General features: G+C 42.8%; 2 protein-coding genes across 5 annotated transcripts in view; one reads left to right on the forward strand and one right to left on the reverse strand.

Annotated features, from left to right (window-relative positions):
• Positions 1-6,349: 6,349 nt before the first annotated feature.
• On the forward strand, positions 6,350-16,605 carry UPRT (uracil phosphoribosyltransferase homolog; the record flags this gene model as incomplete). The annotated part of the gene is made up of 6 exons (XM_019540461.1): positions 6,350-6,466; positions 10,021-10,090; positions 12,247-12,309; positions 13,166-13,327; positions 15,152-15,250; positions 16,179-16,605. Coding segments are annotated over 6 exons (618 nt in total), but the record flags the coding sequence as incomplete, so codon positions are not given.
• Positions 16,606-21,554: 4,949 nt separating this feature from the next.
• ZDHHC15 (zinc finger DHHC-type containing 15) overlaps positions 21,555-26,352 on the reverse strand; it is a 29,769-nt gene continuing 24,971 nt past the window's right edge. The window contains exons 12-13 of one of the 4 annotated variants that reach the window (XR_002102124.1): positions 25,437-25,854; positions 21,555-22,910 (exon numbers count right to left, since the gene is read on the reverse strand). The gene's annotated coding sequence lies outside the window, so the exon portion shown is untranslated. Of the gene's footprint in view, positions 25,855-26,352 lie in introns of all 4 variants that reach the window. The other 3 variants (XR_002102122.1, XR_002102123.1, XM_019540373.1) reach the window with 3 other exon arrangements.

The following is a 26,352-nucleotide window of genomic DNA, read 5'->3' on the forward strand; positions in this document are numbered from 1 at the left end:
GATCACCTCCTTGGATCTGCCTGAGATGCATCTGTGGATGCATGACAAGGTGCGGTTGGCCTTCCTGACTGCATCCCCACACTGCCGAAAATGAAAGACGTGACAACATTAAAAGTGTTCTTTCAACATAGATTTATATCTAACATTGTTGTCACTTGCCTGTTGAAGACGCTGTGTACATATTTGTCATATTAACTTCTTTGATTTTAATAATTGTTCTTATAAGTTAAAGGTTTTTATTTTCTGTAAGTCTTCAGAGTATATAGGGAGGAACAATTTGTATTACAGGCACAGACACATGGAGCTTCTGCAGACTCACTGTAGAGGAAGACAGACTGGACAGGGTCCATCCGGAGGGAATCCATGGTTTAGGAGTTGGCAAAAGGGAGAGGGAAGATTAAATCCCTCCTTCTGATATTGAGCACCAGTCAAGACTTGCCAGTGATAAGCATATCACTTATAAAGAGTTTTGAAACTAGTGAAGACAGCAGCAGGGGTTGGCAACCTGCAGCACATGGAGAGATTGTATCTGGCCCACCAAGCTGGGATGGCAGTGGGAATCAGCATCAGCACCAGACCAAACTGAGTTAATTCAGCCTGCTGTTGCTGAAAGGTCACTGACTTCTGGCCTACAGTTCTTGGTATCTAGCAAAACACGAGGAAATTCCACTTGCTAACTCCAGACAGGTGTTTTTTGTATGTAGGTCTTTGGGCCTGGGAAGTCTCCCCAGAAGCCACCAATTTGTATTTTTACCTTAAGAGAGAAATGGGATCAGCTTTATTTGCAGTGCTGCAAAGACGTAGTTTTGTTTGGAGGGGGGAAGAGCATGAAAGCTCATAAATACAGATCATTAAATAGCTGCTGAAATGACAAAAGGTTCTGGAGAAGCACTTTATCTTGAACGTGGCATAACAAAAAGGCAGCGGTGCTGCAATTGACACGTCTAAGCCTTGTGCTAAACATTAACCAGAAATACAACATTACTGTGTAAGATGGGAAAAAACCCACTCCAGCTTTTCAAAAAAAGCAGGCAGGCCTCCTGCGTGCTATTTCCTGTAAGGTATAATAAAGCAGAAGGCAACATTTGTTTCCATAGTCCACTTCCATAAACTGCTGTATTCCACTGGGGGAAGAGTTGTCAGCACCTTTCACTCAGGTAGCTTCTAAAGTGTGTACTACTAAGCCATACAGATGAGGAGGATGTTGTAGCACAGGTTAACTAGAATTTGATGTGATGCTCTTTTCTTGGGCCAGAATAATCTACCTTGTCTAGGGTGCCTGAGCAGCTGCAGTGCTTGAGTAGAGAGCTGGAAGTATTTTTCTAGAGCAGGTGCAGCTTTGTGGATGTGGATGTGGGTGGCTAAGACTAATTCCCAGCACCAAAGAGCTTGATTTAATGGATATAGCTAGCAGGGTGAGAGGTAAATAGACAGTATGGGACAGGAAATGAAAATGAGTTATTTACAAGCTATTCAGATCACTTCTTGTTTCAGTTGTCTTTCCAGGCAGAATTTAGACTAAAAGGAGCAGATGGCACCAAGTTGAAGCTGGTGAAGGAGGGGAGGTGGGTTGTTTAATGCCCCACAAGATGGATGGAGTTTCAGACACAGGGATAACATAAAAAAGCCAATTGGAAGGAGCACAATGAAGCTGAGGTATGTTGGAGAGAAAAGAGTGGACCAACTCTAGAACAGTGACAGGCATTTGGGGACTGTCTCCACCGGTGGGACGGTCTAGTTCCAGAACATGGTAACTCTGCTCTGGCCTGTGTTATCTTGAGGACCATCTGGGCTGGTGTGGAAGCAGGCAGAAGTGGGAGCTGCTCAGGACAAGGGAAGCTTATGCAAATAGGTCTTCCTCCCTTCCATATCAGAAGGCAGTGGAGCCATGCAGAATGCATTGCACAGGCGTGCGGGAGATCCTTGTAGAATCTAAGTCACTTAAGATCAAGAGCTTGCCAAGTGGCGGGGTGCCAGGTTGTGTCATTCTGGTCAGCTCCATAGGGCAAAGCATGCCAGAGCCTGTTCCCATCTGGTTCTGGTGTGCTGGATTTGGCAAGTGGCTGCATCTGCAAGAGGATGTCTGAATATATTGTCACCACAAGGAGGTGGAGTGTTCCTCTCCTTCCTATTCTGTGTAGATCAGTGGTTCTCAACTTGAGGCACCTCTCGTTTGACCTGCAGCTTCCCTCCGTAACTGTCAATTGAGCAGCGCCCCATTTCAGACCTGATTTATTACAGTGCTTATTCTTTGCAGAGGAGCTGGGCAGTGGGGGCACTGTAGCTTGCTAGGCAGGGAGGAGCTTGCATTATGTAGATCCTTAAACCACATCCTTTAGCCGCTTGGTATTTTCTTCAGTGACGCCACCCCTTCTCACTAAGAATTTGAAAATGATCAGTATGCTACCACAGGCCTTCTAATGAGAACTTGTGTTAGTTCAAGAAGTAATCATTATTGATTTAGCCTACTTTTGTCTCCACAGCTGTCCACATTCCTGTGGCTTCATTCTGTGCAGCTGTTATTAATGTCAACACAAGCTGGGCTCATAAAACAATAGGCTGGGCAGTAAGATAGATCCCAGTTCTCCCTGGCCCCCTTCATGAAGCATGTTCACATACTTATTCAGTCTTGCAGCCTTTTCCAAGTTTAGTGGAAGCTTTTACACATTAGCACTCGGGCAGTAGTTACGAATTATGAAACTTCTAATATCATGATTGGCAACCTTTTCAGGCTGCGAGCCCAAGTGAACCCAGGGGTGAGTGGGCAGATGCTAGGACTCAGCTTTTGCTGATGCTTATGTGTTCCTGCAGCAGCATGGGGAGTGTACCTGTCCCCCAGATCTGGCCCACGGACTGCAAATTGCCACTCCCTACCCTGCATGCGTGACTTGGGAATGTGGGCTCCCACCACTGTGCGCCGCCAGCCTGGGAGGGCATGGGAGCAGGCATGTGCCCATGGATCTGCGCAGGGTGGGCTGGGCTGGGCTGTGCTGTGCTTCAGGAGGGTAGCCCTAGCTGCCCACCGGTGGGCCACACTCTGTGGGGTGGGTGGGCCCCGGCCTGCGCTCCGGGTGGCTAGCTCCAGCCACAGCTCAGAACGCAGCCCTGGCTCCACCCGCCCTGCAGGGCTCAGCGGAGTTGAGGATATGGGGGGGCTGCAGCCACCATAAAATTCCCCATAGCCCCTGCTGCCGGTCCCACTCTGATCTGGGTGCACATGCCTGCCCCCATGCCCTGCTGCTTCTCACCCAGCTGGGGCAAAGCTGTGGCTTGTGTGGGAGGCGTGGGGAGGCTGGGCGAGCGGCAGGAGGGCATAGCCCCCACTCCCAGTGCCTTCCACCTTCCGCCCGGAGTGCAGCCCAGCCTGCCCCACATAGATCTGGGGGCACATGCCTGCTCCCATGCCCTCCTGGACTGGCAGCGCGCAGCAGCAGGAGTCCCCCCAGCCCGAGTCTCATGCACCCCTGCCCTGGCTGGGCAGCTTGTCCCAGCCCCAATCCCTCCCTCACTGTGGGAGTGTTGATCTGCCCCTTCCCTCTCCCTTCCACCCACCACAACAGACTTACCAGCTGGAGGCAGCTGTGTCCGTCATCCTGGAGGACTGCTGCCTGTTTAGTCTATGGCCGTATCTCCAAATCGGTGCTGGATCTTTGGATCCGAATTTGCAGAATTGAATCGGGACAGTGATTTGAATCACTGAACTGAATTACTATCCCTCTGAATTGGCTGAATCCAATTCTGAATCAAATACTTGCCAGTTCACACAGGCCTAGTCTAGAGTACCCCAGAAGCAACTTCATTAGTTCAGATCAATAGCCTCATTCAAGAAACTAAACCTGAAATTAGGTGGGATTTAGGTGTAGGTATTTAAAGGTTACTGTAGCTTTTATTGTATTCTGCTGAAGCTTTTTATTCCCCAGAGGAGGTGCAGTGAACAATGTAGAATGGAAGACAGTGAAGCAGCAGGGCATATGCTCTCAACTGCTATACCGAGTGGGATGACTCAACAGTGCATAACTCATCAGCAAGATGACTTCATTGCTTGGAAGGAGGGTGGCATCCCATGCACATTCCACTTGCAGCAGCGCAGGCACTTAAAACAAAAAACTGCTGGGTGCATTAGCTCTGCGTCTCATGCCAAGGAGGCCGTGACTAGTGCCTTGATAACTGATCTCCCCTCAGCAGGCACTATTCCTTGAATACATAACAGCTTAGACCCAAAGCATATTTTAAAAAAGGAATATTTCGTAAACAATACTTTTATGACTTATTTCAGCCTTGTTCAGACTTCCTCTGCAGTGTTTATCTACAACTACAATGCTCTTAAAGGGTTAGGCATCTTTAAAAAAAGTAAATGGGAGAGAGAGAGAGAGGTGTGAAAATTATAATAGCAGGTACCAGTTAACACCTACATTTCTTGACAGGAGGATTAAACTGAAGAATTATTTTCAGTTTGATTCCATAGCACTATCAAATAGTAAGTTTCTTCTTGAATGCCTTTCACATGGCAGCAGGGGAAAAAGTAATGTAGGAATTGCCATACTAAGTCAGAACAACCATCTGTGTAGTCATCAATTGTAACCAGCACCAGACACTACTGAGGACGGTGGAAATATCTTGTACTAAGCTTTTATGAGGGAAATGCCACCAAGAAAGGCTGCTTTTAGCTCTGAGAACTAGCGATTGCCTTATGTCCTAACACAGAAGAGTTCCTATCCCTTCAAAAACTCATTTGGAGTTTATTACAGAGCTGGGTATTGTTATCCATAAGTAACTGATCTATATGGAATCCCATTAAGCCTTTGGCCACAAGATGACTTGTTACCACCAAGTTTGAGTTTACCCCTTCCTTGGATATTTCTTTGGTTTTCATTTGGGAATGGTGTTACTCATTCTTCTGCTAGCCTTCTGTAGGCCATTCAGTGTTCTGTATATTTGCATTATGGTGCTCTAAGGTAAACTGTTACAGTCTCTTCACACTTTTTCTGCAGCCCTAAAAAAATTCCTTACCATCTGCACACTCATTCTCAGTCTGCCCTGTTTTTTCTGACAATGGTTTATTAGACCTGAACACAGTTTTCCCAATGAATCAACACATTTTCAGTGCTATTCTTTATCTTGTTACTCATACCTTGCTGGCTTTCGCTTTTTCTTTCTTTTTTTTCTTTTTGACTACATGCTGCACATTGAGCTAGTTTCTTTATGAGGCTGTATACAGTGATGATTCTCTTTTCTTCTCCCTCCCAATTGATATAGTTAATTTAAAACTTACTAAATGGTATGAATATGAATAGTTTATATTATTCTCTTTGAGTGTGCATCACTTTGAATGTCAGGACTGGTTTTAACCTGTCATGCCACCTATTTGCCTTGCTTCGCTAAAGCCTCTAAAATACCATCATATGGAACAACTTAGAAATGTCACCTGTGCATTCTGTCCCCTCCTTCTTGATCATTAAATACCACTGAGAACCAAGCGAATTCTAATATAAAACTTACCTTTAAAAAAACAAGGTGGTTGTAAGATCACAGTAATTAGCAAGAAGCCCATGAGATAATGTATCCAAAATATCCAGGTTCCCTTTTAATGCCAGAACACCAGGAAGTTGCTAATTTGTTGTTGTCAACATGTAAGACAAAATATAAGCACTGTATATATTAAATACTTTTAGATTAGCATAAAATATGGGAAATGAAATTAAATGACCCAACACAGTCCCTTTGAACAATTAGTTTAACATGGCCAAATTATTAGTTGCCCTGGGAATAAATAATCAAGTATCCTGGCTTTTGTACATGCAGACTCAGTTAAAATATTGGAAATATGTGAGGTTTAGTGCCAGTTTCTTTATAGGAATTCAAAGAAGGAAATGGTGAGTTACTGTATTGGGGCCTTTTCTTTAAATGAGAATGTGCCCACCATGATTAGTAGAACTGAAACGTATGCCCACATGATTACAGTGGACCATTTGGGCATTTTCAGGGTTACTGTGCTATCCCATTTGGTGATTTTTTTTCTATTGACTGTTGGAGAAGGATGTTGAACTCAGAGCTTATAATGTGTATGATTAATTGGAACGAGGATGGAATTAAAGCAAGGTCACGTTTTTCCATGCAAAGGCTACTTAGCAGCCTGCTTTAGTGTAGATATTCTAACTGCTTCCTACAAAGTGCTGCACAGTTAGACAGTTTCAAGTGACAAACCCTGCTGTGGCCTTGCTCTCTCCAGGTGCTGATCTCCTCCATTAAAAAGAGACTTCAGTTAGACATGCTTTACCTAAAAGCAGGTTAGCTGTGGGGAAAGTCTCCTGCTATAAATTGTGTGTAAAATGTACTGAGTTTGAATTAATGTGTTACAAGTAACTGTTCATTTTGTCTGCAAGTTGTTCACCAGTTTAAAATAGCATTTGTTTTCTTTTTCAGGACAGCCAGTAGAGGGGACTTCGTATTTTCTGCTGATCGTCTGGTAGGTGGAGAATTTCTTGTTGCTGCTGCACTTTGACACTTGTGTTAAGTAGGTCTTTCAAGCTGGACCATTCATGGAGTGGCAGCAGCGTGCTTCCCTATAACATAAGTTGCTGTCTGATATTAATGATCTGACTAGGCACTACTGCTCTTTGTTACATGGAGCCTTTTGTCCCAGATGATTTCAGATAACCTTCAGCCACCTGTGGAATGCAGCTGCGGTTTTAACAGCACACATCACTAAGACAGGAGAGAGGAGCATTGGAAACTACTCAGAATCCTATGGAAACATATATGAGCAGGATGTAGTTAAGCTAGTTTTAGTGTGAATAACACCTATATCCTCATGAAAAGACCACAGCATTTTTTTTTATAGCTTGGACAGCCACATAGTGTCTCATCCAGAAGACTAAACAGCTCCTGACACAGTGTTCCTATAGCACAGCTGGGCACCACATTAGTGGCCAAAACTATATGGCAGCTGGCACAGAACAATTCTAGCAGAGACAAGGCACTGTGTAGTGATAACATGTATTAGCAGATCACAATAAATGCATTTGGGAGGTTAAGGCTTTACCTCCATTGGTTAATGTGCTGAGACTACACACTACCTTATCTGCCAAGGGATGACGAAGTCGAACGGTCATAAACTACTACAAGACCATTTCAGGCTGGACATAAGGAAGAATTTCTTTACTGTCCGAGCCCCCGAGGTCTGGAACAGCTTGCCATCGGAGGTGGTTCAAGCACCTACACTGAACACCTTCAAGAGCAAATTGGATGCTTATCGTGCTGGGATCCTATGACCCCAGCTGACTTCCTGCCCTTTGGGCAGGGGGCTGGACTCGATAATCTCCCGAGGTCCCTTCCAGCCCTAATGTCTATGAAATCTGTGAAATCTTTCCAAGGGCTTTGCTTTATGCTAGTTAATTTATGGAAAGACATTTTTTCCTAGGCCTTGTCTTAACCATGGGTGCATTTGTTTGTCAATACAAGTTCTCACAGTTCAAGGGTTTCCTTAGTGACTCCTATCTAAATCTCAGTCTGACCCCAACCTGCTTAGCCAGACAGCTCTATGGTTTGAGGAGCTGTGGCGGCCCTTCTACTAACTTTACAACTTGGCCTGTTCACCCACATGCACCTTACAAGTATTGTTTTGTTTCTGATACCTTCACTGCCCACTAATGATGTTATTGGAGTCAGAGGTCTGATTGTTCTCATCTAACAGCTGGATCAGTTATTTTTTGGAGTGCCCTGATTGTAGATAGTGCTTTATAGAACATGAAGGTAAGGTCCTTGCCTGAGCATCTTAGTCTGACATCAGGGTTGTCAGCAAAAAACGTTTGTTTGAAGGAGTGTTCTTGCCAGTTACTAAAACAGATAAGGACAAATCATGAAAAATGCAGGCAGCCTGTGAAAGAGGAAATTGTAGGTCAACTGCATTGCAGAGTGTTCCTGTTTGTCTGGGTTACCAGATTCTCAGTCAGAAAATGCACAGACTCAAGATATGCAAACAATAAATAAAAGCCCAGTTTCCTAATACTAGCAAATTCAAATGCCGTCCAGCTGAGAGCGCGCCAGCACAAGCCATTGTGAACATTAACAGCAATTATTCCCCAGGTCTTCACTTCAGATCTGTTTGCTACCAGGGCTCCTTCCACACTGAGCACCTTCTGTTAAGGCTGCTTTTCTTGCACTGTTGGGGGTTCCCATCATGCCTTATTTTTAAAGAGATATACCTCCCCAGTAAGGTAATTGAAAGGAGAGAAACAACGGTTTTGGCAGTGCAAGGACAGCTCTTAATTAACCTCAAATTAATGGCACTGCAGTTCCCTAAAGTTAATGTTCTCACTCCTGTAGCCTCCCCCATCTTCATGGAAGTGCTGTGTGTGTGAGGGAAGCACTGACTGCTCCCTAACTGCTCGAGGCTGTAGCACCCAGGCAGTGAGCCAAACTCGGGCACACAGCATGGGAGCTTAGTGCTGCCTGACCATCAGTTTTACAGACACAGAGCTTCTGTTCACAGGAATGCCTCTGCCCCCTGGTCATACAACAGCCCTGGTGTTTGTTGGGAAGGCAGTTGGTCTGTCCTTCTCAGAAGATGCTATGCAGAAACCAGGCCTAGATTTGCGGGATGTTTTGCACTGCCCAAACATCCTGTGCTCTTGCTTTTAATGACAAGAGACAACAGATGGATGAAATAAAGTAGATGGGTGGGATTGGTGGGTGATGAAGCGCACATTGTTGCACAGGCGAGATGGGAACACAGTTCAACTTTTTACCTGCCCAGCATCAGCTGCTGGCAGAGGCCTCTGGTGTCAAAGCAAGACTGTGTCTTAAGGAGGGATTTAAATTCTGATACATCAGTAGTGATACAATTTTTTCCTTCCAAGTCGTTTGTTTCCCCATGAGAAACAAACTTCCACTGCAAAGGTGCTGGTGGGAGAAGGGACCTAGGGTAGTAGAGGCAGATTTCCAGAAATGTTTATAACACAAATGATAGATGACACATGATTATCCAGCACTCAGAGCTGGTAAATATTTACTTCAAACTTATAAAGTATAACTAAGGCTCTGGCTGAATGAGTGGGGCTCATCCAGTCAACAGGAAATTGGCATTTCACTGCATCTTCCAAACCTGCCGTACCTGAGCCGTGTGTGCTAACTTCTTTCTCCTTTTCTGTCCACTGTCTCAAGTGCCTACATTTAAGCAGCGGCTTCTTGATTTAGGTGAGCTAAGAGATGCCCCAGCCTATCCCAGTTGTATGTGAAGGACAGAAAGAAAGGCGAAGGACAGGAAAGAGCCTTCCATTAGGTTTTGTCTTGTTTTCAAATGAGAAAGGGTCTCAGTTTTTAAGTCCTGAAACCTTGAATTTACCTAATAACGCGAAATAATCTTGCTTATTCCCAGGATACACTACCTCATTTCTGCCATTATACAGTGACTTTTGCTTAATAAGCTTCATCCTTGCTTGGCAGCATTTTTCTTTAAGCATTCTGGCCTTTGAATCTCTGGCTCACTAGTAGAGAGAATTTTCTAAATTTTTAATACCCAGAGCTTCTTTCATGGGAAATCATCCCAGGGTCAGATTAATACATTCAGATAACTTTGCCTGGGGTATAGATGCAGGGCTGTCACCGTGGGAGAGCTGGAGGTTTTCAGGTCAGCCGATGCTGAGGAGATGTGTAACTTAACGGTCTCCCATAGGGATGTCCCTGCTGAAACTGGGCCATCTCTACAGCTTGAAAGTGCAAGTGCTTTGCAGAGCATCCCATAATAATGACAGCTGACAGGTGTCAAAGAAAAGTGGTGAGGGTGACATTTCTCTACTGAGTGACTTGCTGTGTGTTTATATTACTGAAGTTCCTGCTGCTGTTCTGGACAGCCCACCCCATGGCTGCTGAATAGAAAAGCAGATATGAAAAGAACCGGGTGAGGAAAAAAAACACCTCAGTGGTATGTTCAGCCTATGCTAGGAAAAGTATTAGCATTTAGAAGTTTACGGTGATGGGTAAGAAATCATTATAAACTGATAGATTTCTCTGGTCCTATAGATCAGACTTGTGGTTGAAGAAGGACTGAATCAGCTGCCATACACAGAATGCACGGTGACCACTCCGACAGGTAACTTATGGGAGCATGTTCCCCATCTGGTTGGGTTGGCACTGGAAACTGCTTATTAAATGTAAAGCAGAATCTGAAATCCTTGTGAGAGGCTGAAGCAGTTTAATATTCAGATCAACCTACAGAATTATGGTTTCCCTGTCTTCTTAAGGGTTTAAATTGGGATTGTAAAATCATTATGAAAATTTACCAATCCAAGTGTATCATAAAGTCACTTACCCTTACCATTATGAGGAAGAAAATCAAGCCAGTGACATTTCACATGCCTATTAAGGGAAAAATACTTAGCAGAGAATTGTGCAAGACCTGCTTAATTCTGTCTGTGTCACCCACAGCTAGAGCCCAGCTGGGTGTGATGACAGAGGAGTAAGAAGTTAAAGGACTTTGTATGCGTTACCCATGAGAGAGAACATGTGGAATAATTGTGGCCTGCTCCCACCAAATGCAAAGATCAGGTTCCAAGAAGAAAGAGGCTCAGGTTGAAGATCAGTGTAACATGAGCTAGTTTGGGGAAGCTGCTCTTACCTGTTTAAAAGAAGTGCTTTCTCTCACTGCCACGACACTGGAGTCCAGCCTGATCCAAGTCAGTTGACAGTCGGAATAGTTTGGCTATTGGGTGTTTCCATGAAATGAAGTTGTTGTGCTTCATGCTGCAGGCAGTATTAACATAAAGGTTCCTTACTGGGCTGGCATCATGGTTACAGGGTGAAACATGCCTTCAACTTGTCAGTCCCTCTCAAGTATACCACTCTGGTGATGTTCCTGGCTCCCTGCACCTTCCTGTGGCTGGGCCACAAAGTAGCACCCATTTTTAGACTAAATTGCTGGGCTGCAGTCTCTGTGTCCCAGTCATGTTGACACAACAATCCCAGTGTGCTTTCACACATGTACATCCTTTTCCTTTCAGGACCTGTGACCACTGAGATGGTTAAAGCCACTCAAACAGCTTTTCCAAAACATAGTTCAGTCTTTCACCCAAAGATACATAACATAGAGCAGGTCTCAGTCCAGCCAGTTCTACTGACCTTTACCCTTACCCTTGAATCTATTTTGATCCTAGGCTTAGCCATGGGAAGAGTAAATGGTGCCTACCTTGGATGGGGCCTGGGGATGTTTACCAATAAAAAGCTTCTTTTTTCTTTCAGTCTAGTAGGCTAATAGCACATGGGTAACCTTAGGGGCATGTGATAGTTCCAAAAATACTGCACAAAACTTCCCTGCTTTTTCAAAGACAGGTAGACAAAAACTTCCTGCCAGACTCTGAATTAGTGCTAAAGCACAATGGGTGTAGGAGGGCAGGGAATGGAGGTGAGCAAGCCTTGGCATTGGTGCTGTTCTATGAACAAGTAAGATTTCAGCTTCTAGGACTGCTACCCAGGCCTTGTTCACATGCAGAGTAGCTTTCTTTTAATTTTTTTCTTTAGATGATCACAAAACATAACTCCAGCTTGCCATATTTTTGGTATAACTCCTCTGTCCACAGCACTGGAGTGCTACCTGGCTTCTAATTGAGATACTATTTAGCCATATTTTGTATGGCCTCTTTCACTTGAAGTAAACAAAGATGCAGGCAACCACCGCTTAGCACTCTTAATTGGTTTCTGAGTGTTTAGCAAAACGAGCATTAAGTGAAACCGAAAGTGTTTGACGATCCAAGATGGTGACCTCAAGTGTTTTTAATGACCCAAGATGGCAACGGCAAGAATTATAACAGAACTTGCTGAGTGCTGAGTGAAATCAGGTATCAATTTAAAATGAGCGTTATAGCAAAATAGCACTATGCGAAACAGCATTAAGCGGAGGTTGCCTGTACATGAGTTCTGAAACTAATGTTCCACAGAAGGGAAGGCTCTCTCCTAAACCCCGTTTTTATGCTCTGTTTGTTTTTTTTAAACAAACCCTTTGCCAATGCAAGTGTGTGCTGCTTCTCCCGTTCCTTTTCTGAAAGGATCTGTAGGATCTGTCAGACTGCACCATGCCACTTTTTCACACAGTACAGTATACATTTGTGACTCCCTTTGCACCGTGCAATTGGAGGGATGTCAGCTTCAGTCCTACAGATATCTTAGTAAGTTCTGTCGTGAAAGGGCATGGAAGTGGGATGAAAGGGAACAATAATGTGCACTCACCATCAGTTCTGTTTCTTTCCCCCACAGGGTACAAGTACGAAGGTGTAAAGTTTGAAAAGGGAAACTGTGGAGTCAGCATAATGAGAAGCGGTAGGCTGTGATTCTTTAGTTTCTGAGCATGTGAATGTGTACAGTTCTCCTTCAGGCCTCTCGCCACTCTCATTTTAAGAGCAGCAATCACCCGTCTTCTATGAGAAGCACAGGTTCACCCAAGTCATCCAGTTGCCATACTCCATACTGCTGAAGTGTGTCCCATTCCTGACAAAGCCACATCTACTAATGTCAACCAATGTGTTGTATTAATCCTTTAGGAGAGAAGTAGTTTCCCATATATTTCCAGTGGCAACTTTTTAGAGGGAAAAGAGGCTTCTGAGGGGCAGTCAAGTGAGGCAAGGCCTGTCTTCCTTTTAGAGCGCTCTGTTAATTAATTTTTACTCCACAAAGACAATATTCCATGTAGCTGAATTGTGCTGGTTTGGGAGAATGGTAGATAAAATAACCTTCTGCAACTCCCTTAGATCCCTGATAGCAATAATTTTAAGACTGTCTCTAAAGATGTAACATCCAGTAGATCCAGTATTTCTCATCCTATCCATACGTCAAAATGATGGTGCAGGTGAATTTCCTCCGAGCTGAAAGGAGCTCTTCAAACCCATTAGGAATTATTAAAAATGTTTGTGTGAAGTTGTTTTTCACTTTTGCCTTTTTGGATTTAAAGTTTCCCTTCCACCTGAAAAAAAACAGCTTAGTGTTAGTGCCTGGGAATCAGTGACACTGAATGGAGCAGAAGGAAAACTTGGAAGTTAATAATCTGAAGTAGTTTTAATAATCTAAAATAGGGGGGATTATTATTATTATTATTCCTTGTTGGAGTCTCCGTTTAATGATAGTTTGCACTGACACCTTCATTAGTTTGTGACAAATTCTTTCTTTCTGTCAATTGGAGGAGAGGCAATGGAGCAAGGTTTACGGGACTGCTGCAGGTCCATCCGCATAGGAAAAATCCTGATCCAGAGTGATGAGGAGACTCAGAGAGCCAAAGTGTACTATGCAAAGTTCCCACCAGACATCTACAGGAGAAAAGTTCTTCTCATGTATCCAATATTAAGTAAGTGTCTTAAAGGATGTTTAGGGTTAACTCTTGTTTGTGACTTGTGGGCATGCTGTGTAAAAATAGTTATTTCCTGAATTTTGGTGGCTATTATTAGGTTTTTGGTTTGCTTTGGGCAACACAGCAGAAAATTTATCAAGCTCTTCTAGAATATACTGTAGTAAAACTGCATTAGCTGATCAGGCATTGTCTTCAAAATGCACATGTTGAGGCAGCGGATCTAATGAGGTAAAATAAATGTGGAGCAAATCACTGGAGTAACTGTGTGATGGTGGCATAGGGAAGCATTAGAGTTTGTGGTTAATACATCTATAATGTGTAAATAAGTATAAAAACTTCCAATTTCTATTTGTGCATGCTATTACGGATATTGATTAGGGGTGCACCGATAAAGATTTGTTTGGCCAATTAATAAACCATATCGGCCGATACCAATCTGACTGTGAGCATGCAAGCACAGCATCTTGGAGAGCAGCGTCTGGCTAGTAAGTCTGTGTGGGGCAGCGGGCATGGGGGAGGGGCAGATCGACGCCCCCTGTGACAAGGGAAGAAGTGGGAGTAGGACTGGGGATGGGGCAGGGGCAGGAGCTGTACAGATGAGGCAGAGTGTGGGACAGAGCCGCAGGGGGCTCGTCCCGAAGGCAGGGGGCAGCTCTCCACCACTGTGTACATCCTCAGGGGAGGCATGTGCCTCCCAGCTCTGTGCATGGGGCGGGGGTGAGGGCAAGCTGCCTGCTTGGGGCTGGGAGCAGCGTTGGGCTCTTCCTGGTGGGTGGGGGCTGGACTGGGGCTGTGCTTGGGGCATGGAGTGGCAGCGCTGGGTCCCCCCATAGGTCCCCATCCCCAGTGCTGCCACTGCTTGTCCCCCCTGCCCCGAGTGCAGCTCCAGTCCAGGCCCCACCCACTAGGAAGAGCCCAGCGCTGCCCCTGGCTCCTAATGGGCAGCCCAACCTTCACCTTGCATTCCCTGGATCTGGGAGGGACATGGACCCCCAGGCCTCTCCTGGGGGTGTATGCAGTGTCCGGGCGCTGCCTCTCTCCCTGTGCCCCCAAGACGAGCTGCTTGCAGCTCCGTGCCACACCCCACCCAAGCTGTGCATCACCTGCCTCTTCCCTAGCCCCACTCCCTCCCTCACTGCGGGGGCCTCAATCTGCCCCCCTGCATGCCTCTTCCTCTGCCCCAGACTTACCAGCCCAATGCAGCTCTCCAAGCTGCCCGGCTGCACTCCTGGCCATCTGCATGATGCGGCTGCACACAACATTTATCAGCCACATTAACGAAAAAAAGCCAGTGGTTGATAACATCAATTTTCCTTTTATCGGTCCCGATATGATATGGACCAATCTACGGTACACCTCTAATATTAATGCTTCCTTTTAAACAAAGGACATTTAACCCTATAATTACTTAAAAGCGTGAAATGTAGTATTTGATATTTTATTTTAAAATTAAACCTAAGTAATGCTAACAAGGAGTTGGTGGTGAGGATGAAAGAAATTCTCTAAGATTGGAGTCTGGGCCTTCACAGGAAGCCCTGGGCTGCCATCTTCCTGTTTCAAATAAATTTCTTGTCTTAGGGAGTGGTCTCAAGCCCATTAACTTCACTGGACTGACAGTCACACATTAAGATAGAGCGTTGTGCAGAGATGAAGTGCTTGAGAGGAATAGGACAGTATATGCTGTCCATATGCTTACAGCTAGTATTGATAGCAGAGCGATGCCCTTTCAGTAGCACCTTTGTGCTTGCAGTGCAACTCATCCTCAATGAATCATGAAGATCTTCTTTTTTGATAGAAAAATTACTCACTTCTTCCCTCCAGGCACTGGCAATACCGTAATCGAAGCTGTAAAAGTTCTCATAGAACACGGTGTTCAACCAAGTGTCATAATCCTGCTAAGCCTATTCTCCACACCCCATGGTAAGTTAAAAGAACCTGGTTCATTCATAATGGAGAACTGTCCACAGTACTTCAAGTTAGGAGATCTCAGTTGAGTTGTATAAATGTCCACTTGATAGATGAACAGGGAGAAAAGGCAACTTAGAAGAAATGGGTAACATTTTAGGTACAAAAATGAGCAAAAGGTGTTATATACTGCCGCATAAAAGGTCGCAGTTCAGTTGGTGGTTATTGCTTCATCTTCCATGGTACATGCCTCACCAAGTTGATGACCGTCACAGCACAGATTGACACAAAAGGATTCTGGTCTCATCTTACTTGGCTGGTGCTGAGTTCTGAGGCCTTAAGAATAAATTCTGGTTTCTCTTTGAAGGGGAGTGGGATGATGGGGAAGTTATAATGTTCTGTGAGGACCACCCAGAAATTTAGGGAAATATAGCAGGCCTACTGTCGCATGCAGCAGAACTGCAAAGGTGAATTATACTTGGAGCTAGGCATCACATGGCACAGAAAGCATCCATGTGCTACAGAGCAATGCAAATCTTCTGTACATGGAGAGGAGCAAAAAGTATTCATTCACCAAATGTCAACAATCAGAATGGTATAAATCTTCTTACAAAACTGTGACTGGCAATAGTACAGCCATCTACTTCTGAAAGTTGATTTTATAATCATTTTTCAGAAATGAAACTTGCTCTCCACTTTTCAGAAGTGGTGATCTTTTGGGTTTTTCTGTAATTAAGACTAGCACAACTCTCATATGAGCTCAGGGAAATGCTGGTTTAACTCACAGTAGTCTCTACCCACCTTGTTCATTAGGACCATACACAATTGTTAAAGCTTTTCTGCAGAGGAAACAAACCCCTCTTCATCTGCTTTTAAAGTTCTCCATGTATAGGGCTAAAATACTGTTGGAGTGTAAATTATTCTCTCTCTTCTTCCTCAAAAGGTGCCAAATCCATCATCCAGGAGTTTCCTGAGATCACAATTTTAACGACAGAAGTTCATCCTGTTGCACCAACACATTTTGGACAAAAGTATTTTGGAACAGACTGAAACTAAGCACAGACTGCCTGTGTTACTGTACATTATTATATTTTTTTTCTACATTTTATTATTTGTGGCTGGGTTGGCCAAGAGTGTATTTACAGAATCTCTTTGGCCAAAGGGGAGCTATTTGATCTACATTCATTTGATCTGGCTACTTCTTGAACATTGAATCAGGTGCAATAATAAAGCACATTCAGTTACTGCAAACAAAAGGCATTTCAATGTTGTGCTTGTATAAACTGCTGCACTCTGTGCTTTAATTTATTTATTCTTCCACAGCCCTGTTCTATGGCTGCTTGCAAGAGCAAAATAAAATAACTAAACTACCATGGCGTATATTTAATTTTACATTGGTGGCGTTTGCATCGTTTCAGCTTAGTCATTACAGCCCCTTTCAAATGATACTGAAAAGACGAATGCACTTTGAACTCTGCATCACCACTAGCAGCCACGGTAGGTTTCTGGCACAATTTGTAGGCCTTGGATGGTGGCTACAGCTGTGGATTCCACTTTTCGAATTGTATTCTGTATGGATTATTTCCAACTAGTAAAACATTTGTAGACGCCTTGTTAAGCTCTGTGGTGCTGAAAAATAAAGGAGCCTTCAGCCATTCCCATAATGCTTTCCCAGCTGTAGTGGAAATGTCCATAGAGATATGGTTGAAAATGGGAGGATGGAAATGCTGAAGCCAGTAAAAACTCTATACATCTACACAATACTTAGCAGTCATGCCCTGTTAAAAGTCTGGCGCATGACGCAGTATTACTGAAGCCACTTTAAAGAGGAGGAAAACTGGCAGAAGAGATAAACAGTTTCTGGTACTTAGCACTGTCCAACAGGGTTTATTTTCCTTACTATTCAGACTTTTATGACCAGTAATGGGATCCAAGTACTTACTACTCTAAATATTTATTTCATAAGTCCCCTGGCCATATGTAATATTTTAGACACAGGATCTTGTCTCACTACAAGTTTTTTGGAAGACAATGTAAACACAACTTTAAGCTGAAAAGGGAATTTTTTAAAGTATGAGATGGTTGCATTGTCTGTTTGTAAAACTCATATGTCACTTTAGTGTCATTCTTAGAATCATTAACAATATTCTTAACACTGAAAACAAAGCACTTTTGGTGCACTCTTGATCATAGCCTGTTCCATATCTTTGTGCCTTTGGGCAACAAGTTGGGATGCAAAGCCTTTTCTGACAAGCTTGAAACTGGGGTAGGTAACACATCAACAAGGTAGGAATTCAGGTCACTCCTGTGGCTTATACAAAGAAATTCATAACCCCTTCTGCACAAGATTTTATGGACACACTTCCCTGTCCCCAGACAACCATTTGCTAAAGCTCCTTCAGGCCTGCAACAGTACAACCTCTTCCCTATCAAGTGTTGAGGCTAACTTAAGATAAATCATCAGCCACCAGCATAATAAAAATTAGCCAAAACCAGTTTTAATGTAGTTCTCTTCTGCAGTACAGTATAAACCATGCAGGTTTCTTCAGTAAAAAAGACAAAGCATAAATATAGTATTCAAACCATATAAACTCCTTGAAAGTACTATTGAAAGGTATGCACAGGATTTATACATCAAATCAAGAGAAAAATATTTGTCCAACAATAAAAATGAGCATTTTATAGACAAAAGTTTTTGTAGAAATCCATTTGACATTAAAAGCCAATGCCAGCAACATTAATAAACTCCGTTACCTGCATTAAACATCCTAAATGCTCTCAGACTCTTCAGTTCCTTGGAAAATGTTTAGAACTTAAGGTGTGAGAGTGAGCATAAAACACCATGCAGGCTAGTGTTGCTGAACACTGTAGATATCTTGGAGATTCAAATGAAAATACCCTTGTAAATACTAGCATAGGGTCATACTTTTAAAAAAAAAAAAAAAAAAAAAAAAAAATTGATGGGGCTATTGGTACAACTCATTTAAACCAATTAAGAGTTCTGTATAAAAGTCACTGCCCAATACCAACTATGCCAGTCTACTGTATGAAGGGAAAGTTATCTGCACTGGTTGTTAATCTCTAACGGACAAGCTAAAATACTCTGACCTGGTCTTTGGAAAATACCATTTGTTCCATCCACCAATGAAGCTTTTACCAAATCAGTTACAAATATTTCTGTAACTCTTCCTACCAAACTCAACACAGAGGAGCAGCCTGGAATAAAATGAATCAAGCTGACTTTGAAGCAGAATGAAATATTAAATGGAAAAATTAATGAAGAATGAAGTGTGACACTGAAGGTGTCTCAGGATTAGCAATAAACACAGAATTTTAAAGTCTTTATTTATGAAGGGCCCTTTTAAAATCACTTACAGATGTGAACAGGCATTGCCCATGACTGAATGATCTATGGATTAAGTCTCAAAGGAAAGATGCATTAAATTTACACGCGAACAGGTTCTTGCCTCCTCTGTGTCAGTGGCAGAAGGGAAGTTATGGTAGAAACTCCCTGCTTAAAGACCAACTCAGAGTTGGTCAGGAAGAGCTTATATATACAAGCCTTAGGTATAAGAAAAATCGGAAGTGCAGACATGCTAATTCCAGAAGCGTCCATTTATGCAGTTACTTTGGCAGAGACGCTGTGCTTTAAAATTCACAGGTAACTTATTCTGGAATAACATTAATGTATGACCAAGCGCTTAGTCATTAAAGTCTGTCTCTTCCTCAAGGGTAAGAAATGCTGTCTGCATCCACTAAGGTGGTTTTTAATAGCAATAACGTGAACCTGCATAATTGATACACTCTCCAAACATGTGAACAGCACTGGGGCTTGCAAAACATCAATGCCAAGGAAGAAAGGGCAATGTAATAACAGATGCACCTTCTGCAAGATCCACTGGTCTTTGCATTTTGGAAAGCATGAAGTAGGCTGTCTACTGGTTTGGGTTGTGGCTCCAAATAAACATCAAGTCCCACAAGTTTTTCTATTAAGCAAAGGTGAAAGCCAAGAATTCTTGTAGGTAACAGCTTTTTTAGACCAACTGCCTGGTTGGAATAGACAGAGGCAAGCTTTTGGGTATCATAGTACCCTTCCTGAGGCTTGAGAAAAACGTGCCTGGGTCTATCCTGACCATGCAGTTGGTCTAATAGAAAATATTACCCACAAGAATTCTTGCCTCTTGCATTCTTCCTAGGACATCCCAGCAACATCACCTCATTTATCTAGTGAAGTCACTTGTGCATTACATGGGCCAACTGATACGAATATCCAGTGCAAGAAAGCATTTTCTGAAGCACAACTCAATATAGGAGAAAACATGATCCCTTTCTCCTTCAAGGAACTGCAACACAACCCCATCTGCTCCTTGAAGTGCTGCTCCGAACCTTAATCCTGATACAGAGCAACTACATTTTTGTACGTATACAGATTTTGTAGTCTTCTGATCTGAAATGTAAGCAAAGTCTGATTTCACTGTACAGGCATACCTTGTTTTATTGCGCTTCGCTTTATTGCGCTTCGCAGATATTGCGTTTTTTACAAATTGAAGGTTTGTGGCAACCCTGCGTCGAGCAAGTCTATCGGGGCCATTTTTCCAACAGCATTTGCTCACTTCGCATTTTTTAGCAATAAAGTGTTTTTTAATTAAGGTATGTACGTTGTTTTTTTAGACATAATGCTATTGCACACTTAATAGACTACAGTATAGTGTAAACATAACTTTTATATGCACTGGGAAAACAAAAAATTCGTGTGACTCGCTTTATTGCGGTGGTCTGGAACCGAACCTGCAATATCTCCGAGGTATGCCTGTATTTGATTTCACCAGCTTTGCATCCAAATCAAAGCCAAATCTCCTCTTTTTTATTTTTAAAAAGCTCTGAGATTTAAAAAGACGTTAAGAAAATTGGATTTTTCTGCCCTGGACAGGAAGCTGAATCTGAATGACAAGGGCTATATACTGACAAATAATTGATTGAGCTTACTTAAAACAGACTACACACTGCAAGAGTCCACTCTAAATCCACTCACCTTTTTTGTACCTAAAAGAAAAATTGCAACTAGTTGAAACATGATCAATTCTAAGTTACTTGCTGAGAATCAGACGGTACAGCCCCAAAGCCGAACAAAAGAACCATGATGGGAACAATGACAATGCGTACATGAATGATGGCTACAATCTTGGTGGCTTGTTAATTACCAAAAAGTGAAACAAAGGGATGACTAGAAGGGAAAGTGATTAGGAAAAGGGCTCATGGGATGCCACTTCCCTGAAGTAGTTGCCACCCTCCCAGCTGCTGACAGGTCATTAGTTTTAATGAAAAAAGCAACTCTGCTGTGCAAATGCTCTAATTGATGGTTTCAAAACAAGAGTTTATTTTCGTAAATATTCTGCAGCAGAACACCTGCCCACAGAACCAGAAAACACTGAACAAAGCAAGACGTGTTCAAGTACTGGAACCGTTTCACCACAGACATCATTGAAAAGAAAACACAGAACCTGCATAACAGTTGTCGACTCGGGCTTAGGAAGTGTGGTCAGCAGTGCTTTCTTAACCTGCCAACTGCTCTCTCTCAACTTCTCTGCGAACAAGCCACTCGTGCAAACGGCAGGTCCATTGTGCTGGCGGAACAGCTTTCCTGAAGCCAGTTGCTCCCTGACAACATCTTTAGTATCTTAACCTCTCTCTTCCATGGGTAGATACAAAAGAAGTCTCTCCCAACACATTACATTCATACCGGGTGACAAACTTTATGCGTCTAGTCCTGTTATTGGTCCAAAATTGTGCTTTCAGCCTGTGCCAGAGTGCAACACCCTCCCTGCCCCACCCCCCAAATTAGAACATATCAGTTTGCCAATTCCCAACTCTATGCATTTCTGGTAAATAAACATTCATCTCCCCATCATGCTAATAGAAAGCTTCCCAGTTCTTACTGATTACAACACATACATGCAACAAGTATGGCCTATTAAAAATGTACAGTACTCCCTTCCTGTTCAAAGGAACAACCTATTCTACTCCAAAATCATCAGTCACATATCGAATCAGCTATAGAGGCTAAACTTACAAATGACTTGCAGCGTGGCGATGCTTACAAAAGCCCTGGTTCTTCATTCACTGGCAAAGGTAGGACTTGTCACAATGCCACCTATGCAGACATCAGTGTGATGTCTTACCTGCTTCTTAGCAAAGTACATGAAATACAAACTAGGGACAACTGCCAGTAGAGGACTGGTCTGGACCATTAGTCAAAGGAGATGGGCAATTTGATGGAATGGTTGACATCACAGTAAAGTCTACCCACAGCATTCCCCCGCCCCATACATTAACTTTTTCCTGGGAAAGTCCTGGCTCTCTTTTAGGAGGGGGAGAAGACCTGCTACACCACAAGCAATGCATCAGCCTCACCTGCAGCAGATGGCAGAAAAGAAAGTGCTCTTCATGGGAGATGAATTCCCATGTTTTGACACCCTGATTTAAGTTAACAAGAAATGCTGAACTTTACAACATTTCCAAAGAGATTTCATATGAGCTGTTGATATTCAGGTCACCTACCTGAAAATAGTTCAGGTTGGTTGCGACTAAAAATTAAGCTTGGGTGGCTGTTTAGTGGATTACATGACTAGAACAGAGCAGCCTTAGTTTGTTTCCTGCATTCACAACACAAAAGCCACCATAAATGGCACTAACTAGCAATTAGGTTGGCACTCTGAGAAAGAGACCAGGGCTTAGATGTAGACTATCATGCCTTCAGGGTGGGGGCAGAAGCTTGCAGTGCTGCCTCAGACAATGTGCTTGATGTATGGATAAACTGTACGGGTTCCTGAGCTTCATTCTGCAGCCTTTAAAGATTAAAACTATGCGGTTTGAAGAAAGGCGAGAAGGACTAGATTCCAGACAACCACTAAACCCAATTCCTCTTTTCCATGCAAGACTCAGTTTACAGATGCTTATTATCTTTAGACTTCAAGCTGCTGGCCCCTTACAAAATGTGATGCAGCATTGAAAATATGCCCAGCATATGAAATGCCCAGTGAAAGAGAAATGTTGTGTCATCCCTTTACATTTAAGGGCTACCACACCACATGGAAAAGTCAATCCCAGCTCAATATTTATCTACTTTTGCTACCTAGAACACAGGTTAAAGTACCATTCTCTGTGCTCTTCCAGTGGATTTACCTAATGACTTTCAGAGCACCCTGGGCAGAGTGCATTTCCTGGGATGAAACGTGTGACTTTCCTACAATAACAGTGAAGAGAAAAACCACTGTAAGAACTAAATAGGAAACCAACTGTAAAACTACAAGCATCAGGTGTGGAGTCCAACCTAGCGAACAATTTTACCCACATTGGATTTCAAGTTGACAATCCTTTCTAAAGGTGAAAAATGCAAGGACTAAGTTACATTCTGCTTAATGCAACATCCTCAACTTAAAGCTACCTCAACTCATTGCAATAATGCTGCAAAGCAAACAATTCTCCACAGAGGTATTTTGAGATGTCAGGTTTCCCCAAAGTACCAGGCTGTTCATCTGTGTCCAGAATGTCTCCAAAAACTGCATTTTTTTAACAAAATGATGTTCAAGTTTCTGTATTTAGTTCCTATCCTGGACTGCAGAGTATTCACTTGACTCCAGTCTGTTGCTTGGGGTACACCATACACAGGTTAAATCTGCAGACAACAGAAAATGATTTCTCCTCTAGGCAAAGCAAAGAGATTGAAAACTTACTTATGTTGTTATTTAGATACCTCTGTTTTGCACTGCAGTTCTGTCCTGCTTCACGCTGATTGAAATGTTAACATTTATTTTATTCCCTGTGCATTTAGTTTTGAATCTTTTTTTACAACAGTCTAACACTGTCAGCCACTGGAATAAGTACGTTCCAAACTTCCAAAAAGCTATTAATTTCTACTTGGCTAGGAGCTGGTCATAGCTAGGTAAGGTAGCCTTAAAAAGGCGAATCAGCAGCCTTATCTGGTTCCCAAATATTTCATTTAATTGGAACATGTAAATGATGGTAGGAAATCTCAAAGCTGCCTTTTAAAAAACCTGAAAATATTTCACACTCTCCTCTGTTAGGAACCGGATAGCTGCATAATCCCTGGAGACCTGCCATTTTAATAACCACAACAGGGAACACAGCTTGATGCCAGCTACCAGGAGAAGGTCAGAGCTACAGCCAAGCAGTACACTGCAGAGGCTTTTACAGCTCCTGGTAGGTGCTCTTCTGCTACCATTTTACAGCCGGCTTTGGCAAGAAATAAAAGAATTACATGGCTGTAAACAGAAACAACATAGAAAGATGCAAGAACCTACCTAGAAACCTCCCACAGCTCCGTGTGGCTCTAGTTCCAGCTCTGATCTTTCTGTTCTGACAGATGCATTCAAGCTGATAGACAAGGAAGGAAGCAGGAAGCAGCTGCATTGCCTTCATGTTTTTATATACTAGATTTTATGGGAGGAAGGTTTTCCAAGGCACAAATGACAGGCCCTCAAGGACATTTTGTTTCCAGCCCTGCCTTAGCAAATCCTCCTTTTAATCCCCCCCACTTTTTTTTTGCACGCAAGAGATAAGGTAACTTCCTTACTTTCTCTGACATCTTTCCTTATACTTGGCAGAAGATCACCTAATGAAAGAAGCAAGCCTTGGGAAACTGACTAATGTTAAAAAAAAAAGCAGACTTAGTTATTTTAAGAAAAAAAACTCCCATAGTAACCAAGACTTGATAACAGAACAGCCACAAAAGAAGCGTGGAGCTCTCATCAGTAAGAGCATACAAAGAAAAGATTGTTAATATTCTTTAAACAAGAATGAAGAGAAGAATGAAGATTTTATTTCTTCAGATCTGGGTGCATTAGACAATCCCTCCTACTCTAGTCTCCAAGCTGTTTGCAGCAGTGTATTCTGCAAAAGGCCAGAGGTTCAGGGCCAACTCCAGCACTCGAGTACAGAAATTAAAGACCAGAATAACACACTTTTATTAAAGGCGGTGATTTGTATCAAGTAGGTGACTCCTCCTGTTAGGGACGGCAGTTTAGAGTAGGAACATTATCTGCACCAGGTGCTTTCCTTTATGATTTCCTACTGTTGTTCCTACTACTGTAGAGCAATCTCCACTGGTAGAAGCAACAGAGAAATCTTAGTGGGAAAAGTCTATTGAGTAACCAAGTCCTTTGTCATGGAACACAGATAGATGTTTATCTCCTGACACCCAGCTGAAATTTAAGCACTGTTAGCAAGAAAGAAATACCTGATACTACAGGAAAAGAAAAACTATATATAAAATGGTCTATAAGGAGTGTAATGACAGATCCTAAGGTCTAGTATTTTCTATACATCAGCATTATGCAAAAACATTTAGTTCTGACCTGCATGGTGAAGTTACTAAGCCATGATCCTTCTGGTGACTAGAGAAAACTCAGCCCATAAGGCGCACACAAATCAGAAAGGCAACTCTCCGGCCTACTACCTGCTATCAAATTCTATATTTTGCTTTGATTGCAAAAAGCAGGTATAACACTGTGCAGCAAAGCAGACAGAAGCTAACCACAATTTACAGTGAAAATCTTCCACATGCCAGTCAATACATTTAATCAGCCAGAAGACTGTGCTATTAAAATATTGGCTGCTGTGTCTTCAGCAATACACCACCAAATCCTCCTTTACTAGGCTAGTCTTTGAGCATAGCAGCTGGAGCTAAACAGTCAGTGCAAACTTCCAATTTACCTGCCTGTAGATTAATGTTTATAGAACTGAAAAGAAGATTAAAAACCATTAGCAAATGCTGATCCCAGCAAGAGAGAAGAGGAGAATGTACCCTACCAGTTGTGCAAGCTAACTCCCACACACCAGGCCTAGAAAGTAATGCAAAATCGCTACATTGCATAAAATTTCCCTTAAAATATTAGGTCCTTGCTCCAAGGATTGTGCTTTAAGGCCATTAAACATGGAGAACTTTGTCCAGGTCACGCGTTTCTAAACAAAAGCATCAAGAGTCTTGGCATAGTCTGTAAACATGATTCTGACAATGTGAGTAGGTATTCTATGTACCAGTATCACCATGTAGATATATGCCTGTTACCAAATATATACATCGCATGCACGTGCGCACTATGATTTTAATACCTGATTTAGCAAACCTGCCTTTCATTGAGTCAAATCTACTCCACTGGGCTATTGGCTTATAATTACTCACCTAGGTAAATACCACTCGCTGCAGGTAAAGGTTGAAGAATCAGGCTCAAGTAACCAGCTCTCCAAGAAATATTCCGGTTTTGAGTCCTACAGTGCCTGATGTTTGTGGTAATGCATTGACACGTACACTTCTCACTACTCTAGTTAAAAAAATATATATATATAAAATCAGAGGCTGGCCCAAGGAAGCCTGGCCTGAAGCACTCTCTGTACAACTGCCCGCTCAGTCAATAACTTATAAAACAAACTCATAAAGCCTTGACACATCTGCACGGCAGGTATGGGACGATCATTCTAGAATGTGAGGATTCAATCCAATAATACTTCATGATGATTTTTTATCCTGAAGATCCATATGCTTTCTAATATTCAATGCTGAAGTCCGTGCAAAGAGGAGACAGGAGCTCTTGAGAAGGAAGCTGAAATTTAAAGACAAAATAATCTGTGACTCTAAGCACTTTTCTGTCAAAGCAATTCTACTTTATTCTTTACACTGGGTTGAACGCTATTTTACTTCGTGCATATGGAAAGGAAACCCACTGCTTTTCTCAGTAGCTCATTCCAGAAAGCCAGATTGGAAGTAAGATGATAGAGAGATCTCCTTAATATAGGGCTGGACCAGGCATCTCCTGCCCACATCACCTGCTGCTGTTGCACCCAGGTCTGCAGGTGAAAGAAAGCCAGTTGAGAGAGTGATTACTGCCCAGAGTACTCTAAATTATTCTTAGTCCTAACTGCATGGAAAAAATACGCACATGCCACGACTCTTTCCAGCCTTCTCCTGCTGTTCAGCCCCTTCTCAGATTCACAAAACACATCTTTGTTCTTTCAGAAAGCTGGGAAGAGATGTGGGTATGTGACAGAAACATGTTGCATGCCATGTTCCACCAAGCAATTGACAAGCCTTGGATCCTTTC

The sequence above is a fragment of the Crocodylus porosus genome, unplaced genomic scaffold (genome assembly GCF_001723895.1).
Source record: "Crocodylus porosus isolate Cpor-Errol unplaced genomic scaffold, CroPor_comp1, whole genome shotgun sequence".
In the NCBI taxonomy this organism is placed as follows: Eukaryota; Metazoa; Chordata; order Crocodylia; family Crocodylidae; genus Crocodylus; species Crocodylus porosus.